The sequence below is a fragment of the Astyanax mexicanus genome, chromosome 1 (assembly GCF_023375975.1).
Source record: "Astyanax mexicanus isolate ESR-SI-001 chromosome 1, AstMex3_surface, whole genome shotgun sequence".
NCBI classification, from domain to species: domain Eukaryota; kingdom Metazoa; phylum Chordata; class Actinopteri; order Characiformes; family Acestrorhamphidae; genus Astyanax; species Astyanax mexicanus.
The window spans coordinates 63,596,633-63,611,119 of record NC_064408.1 but is presented as its reverse complement, the minus strand read 5'-3'; the positions used below and the strand labels follow the sequence as shown (position 1 = coordinate 63,611,119).

General features: G+C 36.4%; 1 protein-coding gene across 1 annotated transcript; it reads left to right on the top strand.

The window, feature by feature from the left end:
* The first annotated feature begins 6,960 nt into the window (after positions 1–6,960).
* On the top strand, positions 6,961–14,447 carry si:dkey-183n20.15 (RING-HC_RNF170 domain-containing protein). Its single transcript, XM_007259501.4, has 6 exons — positions 6,961–7,131; positions 8,880–8,946; positions 9,624–9,720; positions 12,429–12,502; positions 12,659–12,769; positions 13,338–14,447. Exons 1-6 carry the CDS (start codon positions 7,103–7,105, stop codon positions 13,644–13,646), a joined length of 687 nt encoding a protein of 228 aa, XP_007259563.3. The 5' UTR covers positions 6,961–7,102; the 3' UTR covers positions 13,647–14,447.
* The last annotated feature ends 40 nt before the right edge of the window (positions 14,448–14,487 follow it).

Genomic DNA, 14,487 nt, shown 5'->3' with positions numbered 1-14,487 from the left:
GGAAAGAGAGAAGCGCTCGACACGCTCGACGCACGAAACCTGTACGGACTGCGCTTTGGTTCTGGCGTAAACCTGTTCGTGAATGTGGCAGAGCGACTTGTGCGTGCTGCTTTGATACGGACTGGTGGGATAAGGATAAGGAACCAAACACGAACAGGGGAAAAGACCAATGAGCTCTGGAGTTCAAGAGAAACGGGTAGCCAATCAGAACAAGCCTCTGTTTCAGACAGGTGTTTCTGTCAGAGACGATCTACAGCCGTGTGTAAACGTGACAGCCAGGACTGACAGAGCGAGGTCCAGTCTCTAGCGCAGCATACTTCAGTTTGCTTTTAATTGTAGACGTAACAGGAAACACAAATCAAACAGTATTATTGTATAGGAGGGAAATCCAGCAAAAAATAAAGTTAAAAGGAAAAAAAACTAAAATGAAAATGCAAATACCGTTTTGCACTTTCTTTTTCCAAACACGTCTGAAAATGTTATGACAAAAATAAAAACTAAAATTAAATCACTTCAAAATTAAATCTTATATTATATAAAAATAAATTTTAAATTAAAAAGTTTTTTGCCATTTCATTTTCATTACCATACAGGTATTTTACAGTCAAATACAAAACGAAAAAGCTAATTGTGAAAATAAAAATAAAAGCTTTATTTTGGCCTTGCCTTTTCATAATGAACTGCATAATAAATGACAAAACTAAAATCAAAATGCAATGGTAACGTTTTTATTTATTAGTCCTTACAATGGGCTGCATGTGTGACAGAATTAAAATGACTAGAGCGAAGAGAGTGGCGAGAGAGACCGTTCAAAGTATCTGAACACATTTTCCAAGGACTGCATCTCTTATCTAAATACTTAATTATATTGGCATTATAAGAAAATTCTAAATAAGAAAAATGAATTAAATATCACTTTAGAATACAATCTCTCTATCTTTCTCTTAAACACTGGTAGGATTGTTATGGCATTATATCAAATAGATAATGTACTGTACAATATCTACAGTGATGTGAGTCACTTTAATCCGTTTTCCTTATTTTAGTGTGCTATCAGCCTGCATGTCTGTAAAAATATGCATCTATATTTAAAATGTGGGGGTGGGCACACCCACCAACACAAACCAATGCAAATCAGGCCAGAACTGTTGTTGGAGAAAATACAGGAAAGCCATACCCTTTTTAAAGCACATTAAAGAATTCATTGGACTACATATTCGCAGCCTTGTATTCCCCAGCTGAAGTTGGATCCATATTCACAGCTACTGCTTAACTGAACAACCATGAACTAAAGAGAGTGCTCAAGAAAGCCCACTGCTGCTCACCTCATATTACACAGCTCATAGACTCATAGACTGAAGGAGTTAGAATAAAGGAAAGCAGTACATCTGTTTATTAACAATGTAAATATACAATATGTCATTAAGTCTTATATACACAATATACCTTTTTTTTTTATCTGACCACATCACCTTAATCCCATCACAAGCACTGTTTCCCCTGAACAAGCAGTGGGGAAAATATCACCTACCATGGCAAATCCAGTCATGAAAAGAATCAACTGTACAAGTAGAGAAATACTTTAAACACTGTGAAGGAACACAAAGTATAAAGACATTTTCCAAATAATTAAAATATACTTTATTTTTACAGTTCTACAGAACAGTCCACAGGCAATGATGTACTGCTTTACTCATTTAATACTGCATTTATATGCAGTACTGCAGTTTTCTAGTGAGGGATTTTTTTACCTATTCTCATTTCAGAAAGTTCAGATGATGGAGACTACAGTTTACCTGCTTAAATATGTCTGATCTTACCTGTTTCCCTTCATGCTAAAGCTCTGATTGCTAATTGTAAACCTGTGTGTTTGCCCTTGTGACAGGTCAGTTTGCATTGTAGGGTAATTAACGTCAAGAATCAACTTCAATTAACAAGAACAAGAAGATTAAGAAGAACAATGAGCTTTTCCAAGCCAACTTAATTATACTCTGTATAATTCTGAATTGGGGTCAGATCATGTCTTTGGATAAGATAAGCTGCTGATGGATTAGTGATCATTGCATGAACACTGCATGGCTTTGCAATTTTTTAATTACTTTTCATTACAAAATCTTAACTCCAATTTATTTATAAAGCACTTTAAAACAACAAATCTGAAAAAAGTTCTGTACATACACAATCATATAACTTAAAAACAAACACTAAAAAAATATAATTTTAGGTTAAAAGCCAAGGAATAAAAATGAGTTTTAGGAGTTCCATAGTTTGGGAGCATCAATGAAATTAGCTTCTTAGCCTTCACAGGTTAAGAGGTTTAAAATCAGACCTTGATGTCATTAAGACATAACAGAAGTGTTTTAATAGAAAAAAAAACATTTTCAAAGGGACAGAAATCTGGCTATCGTCAGCATAACAATGGACTGAAATGCCATGTTTTCTCAAAATGGATCCAAGTGCATGTAAATACAGTAAAAAAGCAGGGGTCCTAAAATATAACCTTGTGGAACCTCATATGGCAGAGGAGCTGAGGAGGATTTTGCACCCTCAAAACTCACACACAAAGTTCTGACTGAGATAGGACCTAAACCACTCCAAGGCACTACCACGAATGCCCACTAGGTGCTCCAACCGGGAAACATTTCTGGTCCATCATATCAATCCTTGTGGTTTGACCTTGAGGGGGAACAACTACGGTGGCCGAGAAAGCCCAGCGCAGTGCAAATTGAAAAGCGCTGCAAAAGCACAAAACACATCCATCAAAATTACAACACAGGCGCAGCAAATAGAAAAACGCGCTGCAAAAAGAAAAACGCGCTGCAAATAGAAAAACGCGCTGCAAATAGAACCACAACACAACGGAAGTGAGTCACAACACAACGGAATTTTCCCGGGGGACCTTAAAAGATGCTGTACCAGCTGTATACAAAGGACAGTAAGTGGAAAACAAGCTTCTGAAAAGTAAGTTATGTTTATTACCTGTGATTACCACGGTTGTGTGCATATTATTAAAAGTTCTGCTTCACAAAACGCCTTGTTTGCCACTTATTGTCCTTTGTACACATAGTGAAGTCCGAGACATTACTGAAGACGCAGCTTAGCTGGTACAGTATCATTTAAGGTCCCCCGGGAAAATTCCGTTGTGACTCACTTCCGTTGTGTTGTGGTTCTTTTAGCAGCGCGTTTTTCTATTTGCAGCACGTTTTTCTTTTTGCAGCGCGTTTTTCTATTTGCTGCGCCTGTGTTGTAATTTTGATGGATGTGTTTTGTGCTTTTGCAGCGCTTTTCAATTTGCACTGCGCTGGGCTTTCTCGGCCATCGTAAACAACACTAACACATGACCTCTCAGAAAAAACTGTAAAACATCACTTTTAAAAAGTGAAATATGCAATATGCTTAAGATATATGGAAATAAAAATACAGTTAAAGAATACATGTAAAACCTGGATCCAAATGACAAACTATTTGTTAAAATGATAAATATGAAAAAAGGATGGCATTTAAAATAGAATATATAATATTTTAAGGTCCAATACATACCACAAAGCCACCATAAACTACAAGTCTCATAATATAACTATTACAGACAATTTTAAAAATAAACCTTAAACAAGATGTACAACAAGACAACACCAACATATCTCAGATATAAAGGTGCTCTGAACAATGCTATTATTATTATTTTATTATTTTATTTATGTTATGAAAGCCAGAGTAACTACGAAATAGTGTGTTTTAAATTCAATTAACAACAGATGCTGTGTTTACTACTTATAATTACTACTAAATATTTAATATATTTTTTAGGGAAAATTTTAAAAGAATATTTTTAGTTAATTTTACGCATGCCCACATAAGAAACTCTGGGACTAAGGGGTTGTTTAGCATTTATGTAGTATTATTTAGTATTAGTTTGACTACTTGTAATTTAGATGATCTGTTGACATTGTGGAAAAAAATGTTCCAGGTTGTATTAAAATATTAAAATTTTAATGTATTTTTCTATAGATACTGCTTAATTCTATAGTTGAACTGTTTACAAATTAAATTGTGCCTGGAAACCTCTACCCTGTACCCAGTTTTATACTCGCTGCGCTTTCCTCTGAAAGGGCTGTGATGCTACACAGCAATGCTGCATCAGCAGCAGTTCGAAAAGAGTGGAGGTGATTGACTTCACATGTATCAGAGGAGGCATGTGCTAGTCTTCACCCTCCTGGTGACGGGGGCCCTAATGAGTGGGTTGGGTAATTGGCCGTGTCAATTGGGGAGAAAATGGAACAAATACTGAAATAAACTTATTTAAATAATTTGCTTATTTAAAAAACAAACCTGTTTAAAGTATTACACTAGTAAACCTGTGCAGGTGTAATTCACCCTCTGAACAGCTTTTCATATAACCTACTGGAGGCTCAGGTCAAGTGCTAAAAATAACTTCTATAGCAAACATGGACTAGTCATCTACAGTGGCTAGTAAAATGTAGGGTAGACCAGTGACATGACGTGGACATTTGGGATGATCAGACCCGCACCTTCAAAAGAAAAATGAGAGGGTCAACGACCTACAGTTTGTCAAGGTCCAGGTGTATCAATAACTGTTATTTTTAGTTTATCTGACCTTCTGCTTTTGGGAAAAGAAGTGGCTGCTAAATATTAGCCAAGGACAGGTTTGAGTAACCATTTTAGCCACAGGATGGGGGTGACATTGGGAGTTCGCCAAAGTGTGTGCCGCGTGGCACGCAACAGGATGTAGAAATGCTGAGTGTGTGTCAGTGCTCTATAGCTTTATGGAATCATGATTCCGTGTTTTGTTAGTTAGGGAGGGAGGGAAGATTTTTGTGTAATTTGTTTCCTTTTTTTGTTAGATAAGTTAGTTCTAAACATTTAAGTTAGATTGGTTTGTTTCTTATTTTAGGCATTCTTATCCCTGAAGAAAATGCTACTATTTATTTAAAATAAATCATTTTGGCTTGTATTTCTGTGGTCAGTATCATCTTTGGTCTGGGCTTAAAATGCATGTGCCTTTGTCGTCCTAGCTTATGTTACTGGTCTGGCTTTCCAGACCGTAACAATTATGTATGTAATGGAAGTAACATGCAGAAGTTTATCTTTAGGTAGAGTTTATTGCATGTGTAATGTATATGTGCAGAGGCCACTGAGGACATCATGTCGGTGGTGTTTAATGCCCAAATAAGGAAAGGAAAAAAAAAGGAAACAAAAAAGTGTGCTAGCATGATGTTGCATGTGTGTAATATTCTTCACATTCTGACTGCTTGTAATTTAGAGAATTAAGTGGCACAGGTTTAAAAAAAATGAAATTCACTTCTTTCCATAGAAAAAAAAAGAATTCACTACATTGTCTATTAATATTCCCTTTTTCCCACTTTCAAAACTGTAAGTCAGTGGGCTTTCAACAGAGGCATTATTTTATTTTAGATTTTTTTTTAAACTAAACTAAATGTCTGGTGAAGCAATGGAGACTTCAGAAGAGGAAACTCAGAGCTTAGTAGCTCATTCACTCATAGTAAAGTGTAGTTGAAGTGAAGTGTCTGACTGAGCGCGCTCTCTCTCCCTCTCTCTCTCTGACTGAACATAACCTGGGATCGGATTTGTCTACTCTGAAAGCAGACCCCATCACATCCGCCCAGTTTAAAATGATTCTTTCACATGCTTGGTGCAATTATTCATTCACACTAGAGAGGGCCCTAAATCCCAAAACTTACAAACATCAAATTTAAATAGTATATATTTACAATCAGTACAGTTTAATGATAGTTACTTGTCTGCCATGGTCTATTTGTGATAAGCTGTATTTCTTTCTTCTTCAGATATTTATTGAAAAGTTGTATATGTATATGTCATTCCAAAATGTGTCACTGCTTATATGTATAACAACAATAAGCCACTGAATGTGTCATGTTATATGTTTCAGCTAAAATCAAGGTAAAGCACAGTATTGTGTAATTTATTACTGTACTCTAATATTATATAATCTTTTCTATTATCAATTTCTTCAGCTCTACTGAGCATATAGCAGCACTTTGTAGTTATATATATATTTACAGACTGTAGCCTGATGCTGCATAGTTTGTGTTTGTGATACTCTTGTTTTTTCATCAGTGATCACAGGACACTGCCCACAGAATGCTGTCGGTGGGGTATTCTCAGGTCAGCAGTGATACTGAGGTGTTTAAAAACTCCAGCAGCGCTGCTGTGCCTGATCTACTTCTACCAGAACAACTCACACTACTAACATGCCACCTCTGTGCCAGGAATAGCCCAATGTTGCTTCAGTGTTCTGGAGTATAATAAGTATGTCCATGAGATGACATCCGTCCAATATTAATCATTTTATCATTTTTACACAAACATCTGATTCTGATACCATTGTGAATCCCATTATAATAATAATAAAATGTTTATTATTTAAATATTTTACTGAAATGTACAGAAAAGCACTGAATGTTAGAAGCATTAAATGAAAAATACTGAAGTTTAAATATGTGTAGTTATTAGTTTATTACCAATATTGTGTACATAGCAGCATTTTCATGTATACAGTACATACATGTATGTGTAAAATGGGTGTAGTATTTAATTAAAAGTTTCACAGATTGTTAATATTGCATCTAAAAGCTTCAAGTCAATTATAAATGTAAGGAATTTCACAGTGTAAACCTAGAGTAAATGATTGATGAAACAGGCAGATTTTATTAGGCCTAGCCTACTTAGTGCTGGTAAGTGGAGACTGATAGTCTTTGACCTTGTGTGGGCGATCACATGACCAAAATAGAGCGTCTCCCTACAGATAATGGGAGCGGTGTTACTTCATAGGTAGCTCTTTCCTTATAAGGCAAGAATCTTAAATAATCTTTTTCATGTTGTAAATGTTGGAACTCCATGATTAAATGTAGAGAAAGTGAGTTTGTTTCTCAGATCAGGCTCTAGGTTGAGTTGAGCTATAATTAAAGCAGAGCAGGAGATCTAAGCTGACCCCTGAGATCCAGTTAATCATTAACCTGCCTGTCAAATTTATAGCGTACAGTGATGCAGGCAGACAGCATTTCTCTCAGTCTCTGCTCTTACACACACACTTCTCATCAACATGCACACCTGTCACAACTCCTACAACAGGTAAGAGACTCTAATGTGCTAAAGTGTAAGCTTTATAAGATATGGGTTTCATTTACATAAGAATGTCTGTTACACATGAAATATGAAGTTTTGTTTTATAGACTGTATTAAATTTTAATTTATGTTATGATGTTATGATGGCAGACTGCATGTGAATAATCAATAACTACGACAGCGATACAATTATTAGTTGAAAAAATTAGACGTGGGCAATACAGCATTAAAATAATATCACAATATTATTATATAATATAACACAATGTTTCTGTGATAATATTCTTCTAGATATGAAAACAATATTTTATTAATATTTTATTAATTTCAGAACTTTAACACAAATACAAATAAGTGTTTTTATTTTATCTAATTTTTTTTTTGTTTACAAAAGTGTCTATTTTGTAAATAACAGTAAATTTCCAAGACTCACAAAAAATTAAACAAAGCAAATAATGTAACATAACAACAACAATCTACTACAATACTAATGTGCAGAATATTTAGTGCAAGTGCAAACAAACAATTATATGGTACAAAAATACCCTTATATCTTCACTTCAGTAATTAGGAAACCAAATACATAATAGACTGCTTTCAAGACAAAATATTGCTAATACCATGATAAGGATATTACGATTTTACTGTGTCACAATATATTGTTTATGATACCATATGGTGCACACCCCTTGTTGAAATATATCCATAATTCATTCTTAAAAGTTGCTATCATGTATAAATGTACACCTTTAAAATAGCCAACTCACAAAACTATCTGAAAACACAAATGGTTCTTTTCTGTGATGAAAAGCACCCTTTTTAATGTATCCATCCAGTACAAAAAGAGTTTTACTAATCAGTCAAAGTCAAATCGTAATTCGATTAAGGCTGTTTAACCAAATACAATAGGAGTTGTTTGTGTTTGTTTGCATATAATCTGTTGAGCAACTCGTATGCACTGATATTAGTGTTGATAGGAGGTGGCACTGTGTCATGGTTTGTTGGGGTAATTAAAAGTACATGCACACAGGTCTCAGTGATGAAATAATGGCAACACTCACTCTTTAGTGATTTATTAACCTTAATTCAGACACGATTATGCATGTATTATCAGACATGCACCAGTATGATAATACTGGAGCGATGGTGATAACTGGATTTATATGCAGGAGTCCTTTGTGAAGAGATGGGGGTATTATATATATGTAAACATTGTTGGGGTTTACTGTTCGCTTTTGGTCCATATATGTAAACACACCGGGGAAAAATGTACCATAGAATAATACAATCATGTACTGCATACTGTCTGTACTTATGTACTGTTTACACATTCACAAGTCATTTCCATATATCAGTCTTAAAAGTACAGTAACAAAAACACCACACACAGATTAAAACACTGATTAACAGAATAAAAAGTTAGCTGGTTAGTCTCACATGCTGGGATTAGAAAAAATAAATCAGTGGTTGGATTTAGTTTGTGTGATGCAATCTGGTACAGACCCAGTACCCCAGCCAGCAGTCTCTGAGTAACTGGTGAGTGTGTCACTGTATTATATGCTGTGAGTAATGTAAAACACCAGGAATCGGACCTATGCAAACATGGTTCCATCGCACAGAGTATCAGATATTCTGTGACTGGGTGTGAAATAGGTTTTGTTTGGTTGATTATTAATTAATTGATTATGATGGGTCACTGATAACAGTGTGATTGGGTTAACCTCTCTAGTAACTGATTGTCTTCACTTTTGCAGGCCTCCTCTGGTCTCAGAGAGTAGAAGTCAGGGTCAACCGCAAGGCCAGCACGTGAGAAACGGAGAGGTAAACGAACACACACACACAAAAAAAAACACAAGGATGACACTGAGGCAGAGGCACATTGAGAATGAGAAAGAGTCATACAGACAAAAAGACATGGAGACAAAAACTGATACACAGATGCACCAACAGGAGGTCACAAAGAGACACACACACACACAGAAACTGTGAGACAAACAGACAGATAGAACACACAAACAGTATAACAAACAGAGGCAGAGAGAGAGAGTGAGAAAGAGGTGAGTGTGTGGTTAGTCTGAGAGCAAAATTCAACACAATATGAAAAAAAATTGGGTTCAAACTGCTGATCCCAAAAAATTAGGAATAATTCTGGAAGAGGAGAGATAGAGAAACAGACATACAACAAGAGAGCCGGGGGTGGGCTGATGTCCTCAGATAACCTCCTGGGCTGAAGAATCTTTCAGAACATTTAATAAAGTAGCTAATTGGGCTCTGTTTACTGCTTTACACAACTATATTTAACTATAACCCAATTCATTTAAGTAATTTTGTATTATTTTATCATTCCATTATTCTGCATTTTATCATTCATAAGGCTATACTTAAATACAAAAGACAAAACTAAATCAATTGACCAAATAGAACGATAAACAAATAGTTAGAAACACAATAGTCTTGCTAAGTTCTAATTTTTCACATTTCTTTACTGTGTGTTGCAGGACTCCTCTCAATCATCAAACAGGGACCTCCACTGCCCAGTGTGCTTACAGTCATCCATCTTTCCAGTGGAGACAAACTGTGGGCATCTGTTCTGTGGTGAGTAGCAGATTTTACACACAAACTCTAACCAGACAATAACCTGTTTTTAAGTGTGTGTGTGTGTGTTTTTAATATTCTCATGTCATATCAGATTATAAATATTAAGTACTGATTTCCAACCCTTTTCTCAACTCAACGTGTATCCATGTCCTGCATAATTTAGTGTTTTCCTTCTCAAACACACCCTCTTCAACTCAGGAAGGGTTTGTTACTGAGCTGGCCCTGGTTTAATAATCATGCCGAAGGCTCTGTCTACCAGTTAAAAGCATCTTTAACACTTAAATGCTTTTGGAAGAGCCAGATTAGTTTACAAAAATCAGTAAATTGGTCTGTAACAGATAGCACACCAGACTGTTTAGCTCCTGAATCAGGAGGAGACGGTTGTCTATGAGAACTGAAAAAAGAGCTGTTTGATAAGAAATGAACCTCAGTGTTGGAGATAATGGGTTTTGGGGCTCCTTGAAGATTCCAGGGGATTCAAGTGCAGAAATTTTGATCTGACAATCGCTAGTTCAAGTCTTGATCATGCTGCTTGCCATCAGCAGCAATGGGCCTAGCTCTCTCTCTCTCTCTCTCTCGCTCTGTGTGAGTAGATGGTGCTCTTTCTCCACATCACTTCCAGTTTGATGTTGATCAGCACAGGTGTCTGTTAGCTAATGGATCAGAGCTGATTGCTGTGCTTTCCTCTGAGTGCTCTGGCTAGCCATTGATGCTACATCAGGCTATGGCTGGCTTCAAATATGTCAGAGAAGTCATGTTCACCTTCATGGTGATCTTCACCCTTCTTGTGGTGGGGGCATTGCATGTATTAGGGGTGCTCTACATAAACAAACGGAAACAGAACATTTAAAAGATTTTTCTTTTGAGTGGAAACTGTAGCCTACTGTATCTCTCTGTTCAGGGTCAGCTGACTGGATGACACACTCCTGTGACACAGGTTGTCTCTGATTAAGTGTTCGGTGTGTGTGTACAGTGCGTAAGGAGCGGTTATCGATGTGGAGTGAGAGAAAGAGCAGATGGTGAAGCGTAGGACAGATTCTCACCACTCATGTGACCCAGCTCAGTCTACGAGTTTAAACTTTAACTGTTGCCTTAGCGACAATAGTTTTCGCAATCACATGTCGCAGATCACACGGCTATTTTCTGCCAAGCGAGAGATTGTAAACCTGAAGGTGTGATGATCACGCACTACACTAAAGAGGAGGTGTGCTTAGGGTTGTGTGATCAGGCTGAAGTACATAAACTAAACATACAGGATGAGGTCACTACAACACCCACTACACTATTCTACACAACTGTGGGATAAAAAGAAGCTGAGATCTGTGTTTCCATACAGATTTATTCCCCTCAAGCACTTCAACACGCTAAGTGGGTCAAGGTTTATCAGTCTGGAGACAGACTAGCCGTTATCTTTTTCTGTCTAATGCAATCCCACACACACCTTCACCTAGTCTTCACACTGTCCCTCCGCCTAATGTGACTCACCACATCAACTTCACCTCACAAAGGGTAAATAAATAAATACATAAAAAATAACAAAGGCATGCTGACAACATAATGCTGAATCTTACAAATTATATGCATGTATAATAAATATTTCCGTTTTTCTGTTTTCTATATTTTACTAAATTTCCCACAATATACTGCTGTAAACTACTGTATTCTTATGTCAAAAAAGCAAAACATAAAGATGAAGATACAGTGACTAAACACACATTTTACAATTTTAAACCAATTGTACATGCATTTTATCTCTCTCGTAGACATTGTAGACACTTCTTTAAGTGATTTTATGTAATGAAATTGTCTATCGTTAATCAATAATTTAGCTTTTAATTACTTAGTACACTTATTCATATTATGTTGTGAAAAATTACTTTATGCTGGTACAACATGTCTAGAAATACATACTGTATAATTGTAGTATATTCTTACAGCATTTTCAAAAGCAAGACTTACTACATGCTGTACATTGACTAGATTGAAATTATTTTCACTTGCAGTAATGTATTTATCTACAAGCTAATTAAAAAATAATTATAATATATAAATACTGTGCGTAACAGTGCTTGTACAGAGCTACAGCTGCTCATCAAATAAATACTGATTGTCTGGAGGTGATAAAACTTTTAGCGTTCAAAAACACTTTGTACTTAGGTCAACATGATCGTGTCAATGCAGCTCGACCTGATGCTTTTCCATCTTTGATAAGCTGTATGACTGAGAAAGACTGATAAACAAATAGCCTTTAACCAGTCCTTCTCTGTGAGACATGTAGATTGTTTTTTATATTGGAAAAAATCCTTAAAAACGAGTCCAACGCCAAACCGGTCACTCTGTACAGAGACCATCAGACCAATGATTAAAAGCCATTTTATTCGTTAATTGAGCTACTTTAAGCTAAAATAAGTGCTGATGCAGATGTGCAAACGTATACAAACATACCTTGTCTAGTCCCTGTAGAGAAAGCAGTATTGCCAATAGAATAGGACACTCATTATACTGTGGTGCAGTGGAAGTGTGTTATCTGGAACGATGGTGTATGTAACTATATAAGCGAAACACTGCAATAAGGGTTTGATTGCTTTCAGTCAGAAGAGAGTTAGTGAGGTTATATCATGTATTACCTGGTGGGGAAATTCTTAGGTGTTTGCGGTTGTTGTTTATTATGATAATTTATTCAGTATGTCTCTCTTTGTCTCTAGCTCCCTGTCTCATATCTTACTGGAAACACGGATCCTGGTTAGACGCTATCAGCTGTCCTTTGTGCCGGCAGAAGGTATGAAGCATGTAGTATATAAACACACCCATTATATAGCTTATAATAATCCCAACAACGTCACTTACAAGTTCCATGACTTTTCCAGGTTTTTCACGACCATACGAATCCTGTTTTTAATCATAAAGTTGTGTTGTATTTCCTGTCACTTCTCAGGTGAGTGTGATGTCTCATCTCTTTGGTGAAGGCAGACTGGACAGGAAGCAGACAGAGGTGCTGGACCACATTAGAGATTATAATAAACGCTATTCCGGCGCACCACGGAGGGTAAGTCATTTTTTTTTACTTTACATTCATCTGCTTTATGTACACACCCTTTTGGTATGTCTGAGATTTACTGGTAATAGCCATAAACCACCAGGAAATTATCCTGCTGATGGATTTACCCATATAAATATATGGTCTTTTTGTATCAGGGGTGCACATCTCTGATTTAACAGATTGACTTATTTTGAGAATACAGATTCTGATTATTTTGATTTATTTTAATTTGGTTACATTTCACCAATACACCCAGCTTGAAAATAGCAACAAAAAAAAACTATAATATTGATCCGTTTCAAAAGGTAGTAATTTTGCTATCTGGTAATGCTGGTTGACTTGATCTTAAATCAATATCACAGCTGTAGACTGTAGACTTGTATGTAGGTTAAAAAAAAACACTTGAATTTGGTTGCTGATTCTTGTGAACTTCAGAATGAATTTGTTTAGTTTCACCAGCAGCTCTTCCTATATATGTAAACAAATAAGTAATCAGAGTATGGATGGAACTGTTAGTATATATATATTTTTTATCAGCACTAGTTAAGATTAAAATGCCTTTCTCTCCCTGCAGTTGAGTGATTACCTGTGTGATGCTCCTCTAATCCTGCTGCTCATATTCCGGACTCTGGGGAACATGGGCGGACTGGTGTGGCTCTTCCTGCTCAGGGTGGCAGTGTGTGGATTCGGGGCTGCTGCCTCTCTCGTCTCCCCACTGGAGGCCGTTTCTGGACCCTTCAATGGGGCGGTGGGGCTCCTGGACGACCTGGCGGTGGTCTTCCTCCTCCTCATCTCAATTCTTAACATCCACCAGCAGATGGGAGCAGAGAGGACACCCAGAAGAAACACAGTCACACAGGGAATTCTGACAGACACGCTATAAACGGGAGGACAAAGGACAACTGGACTGATAAGCAGGATAAATGAACTCTATGGTAGTATAGGGGTCCTGCTGGGCTGCTACACAAAGATGGTTTACAGCATACAAGCTTTTAAACTGGAGTATAAGTGTATAAATAGCAACACTGCGGTCTAGATGTCAGTTTCAAATGATATCTGCACTCTACATGTATATTGCACTACCAATACCCTCCAGAACAGACTGTGATACAAGCCAGAGCTTTTTAACGAAACTTGAGATACCTACAATTAAAAAAAAAAAAAAACAAAACAAAAAACAGGGTCAGTTATGCCTTTACAGCTTTTACATTTGTCCTACTAATTCCATGGGAACTTGTGACCAAAACCATAAAACTGCCCTCTATTTCAGTTTACGTGGCTTGTATGTCATTAGCATTTTTGACAAGGGTATTATATCTTTAACGTGTAAAATGTTTAACATGTCTTTCACTGATGTACTTCTGATAATAATGTATACAATCCTAAACATAAAGGTGCTTCAAGAACTTACTTGACTAATCCTACAGATAAACCACTTATTTCCCAAAAAGAACCATGTTTCTTAAATTGGTGAGGAACCTTTCTATTTGATGAGGTTCTTCACACACTCATGTGTCTATTTTAAACATGGTTCCTACACAGCATTGCCTAAAGCCTTCTTGGTAGTACCTTTAGTTTAGGAGTGTAGTTTACTGTCATTTTTTAATGTAACATACAGTTAAACATGTCCATCCTACACAATGTAAATATTGTAAAGTGTTTAATAAATATCTATTTATCAAAACCCTTAGCAAAAAGTGTCTTTATCTTATATTGTGTCTGCG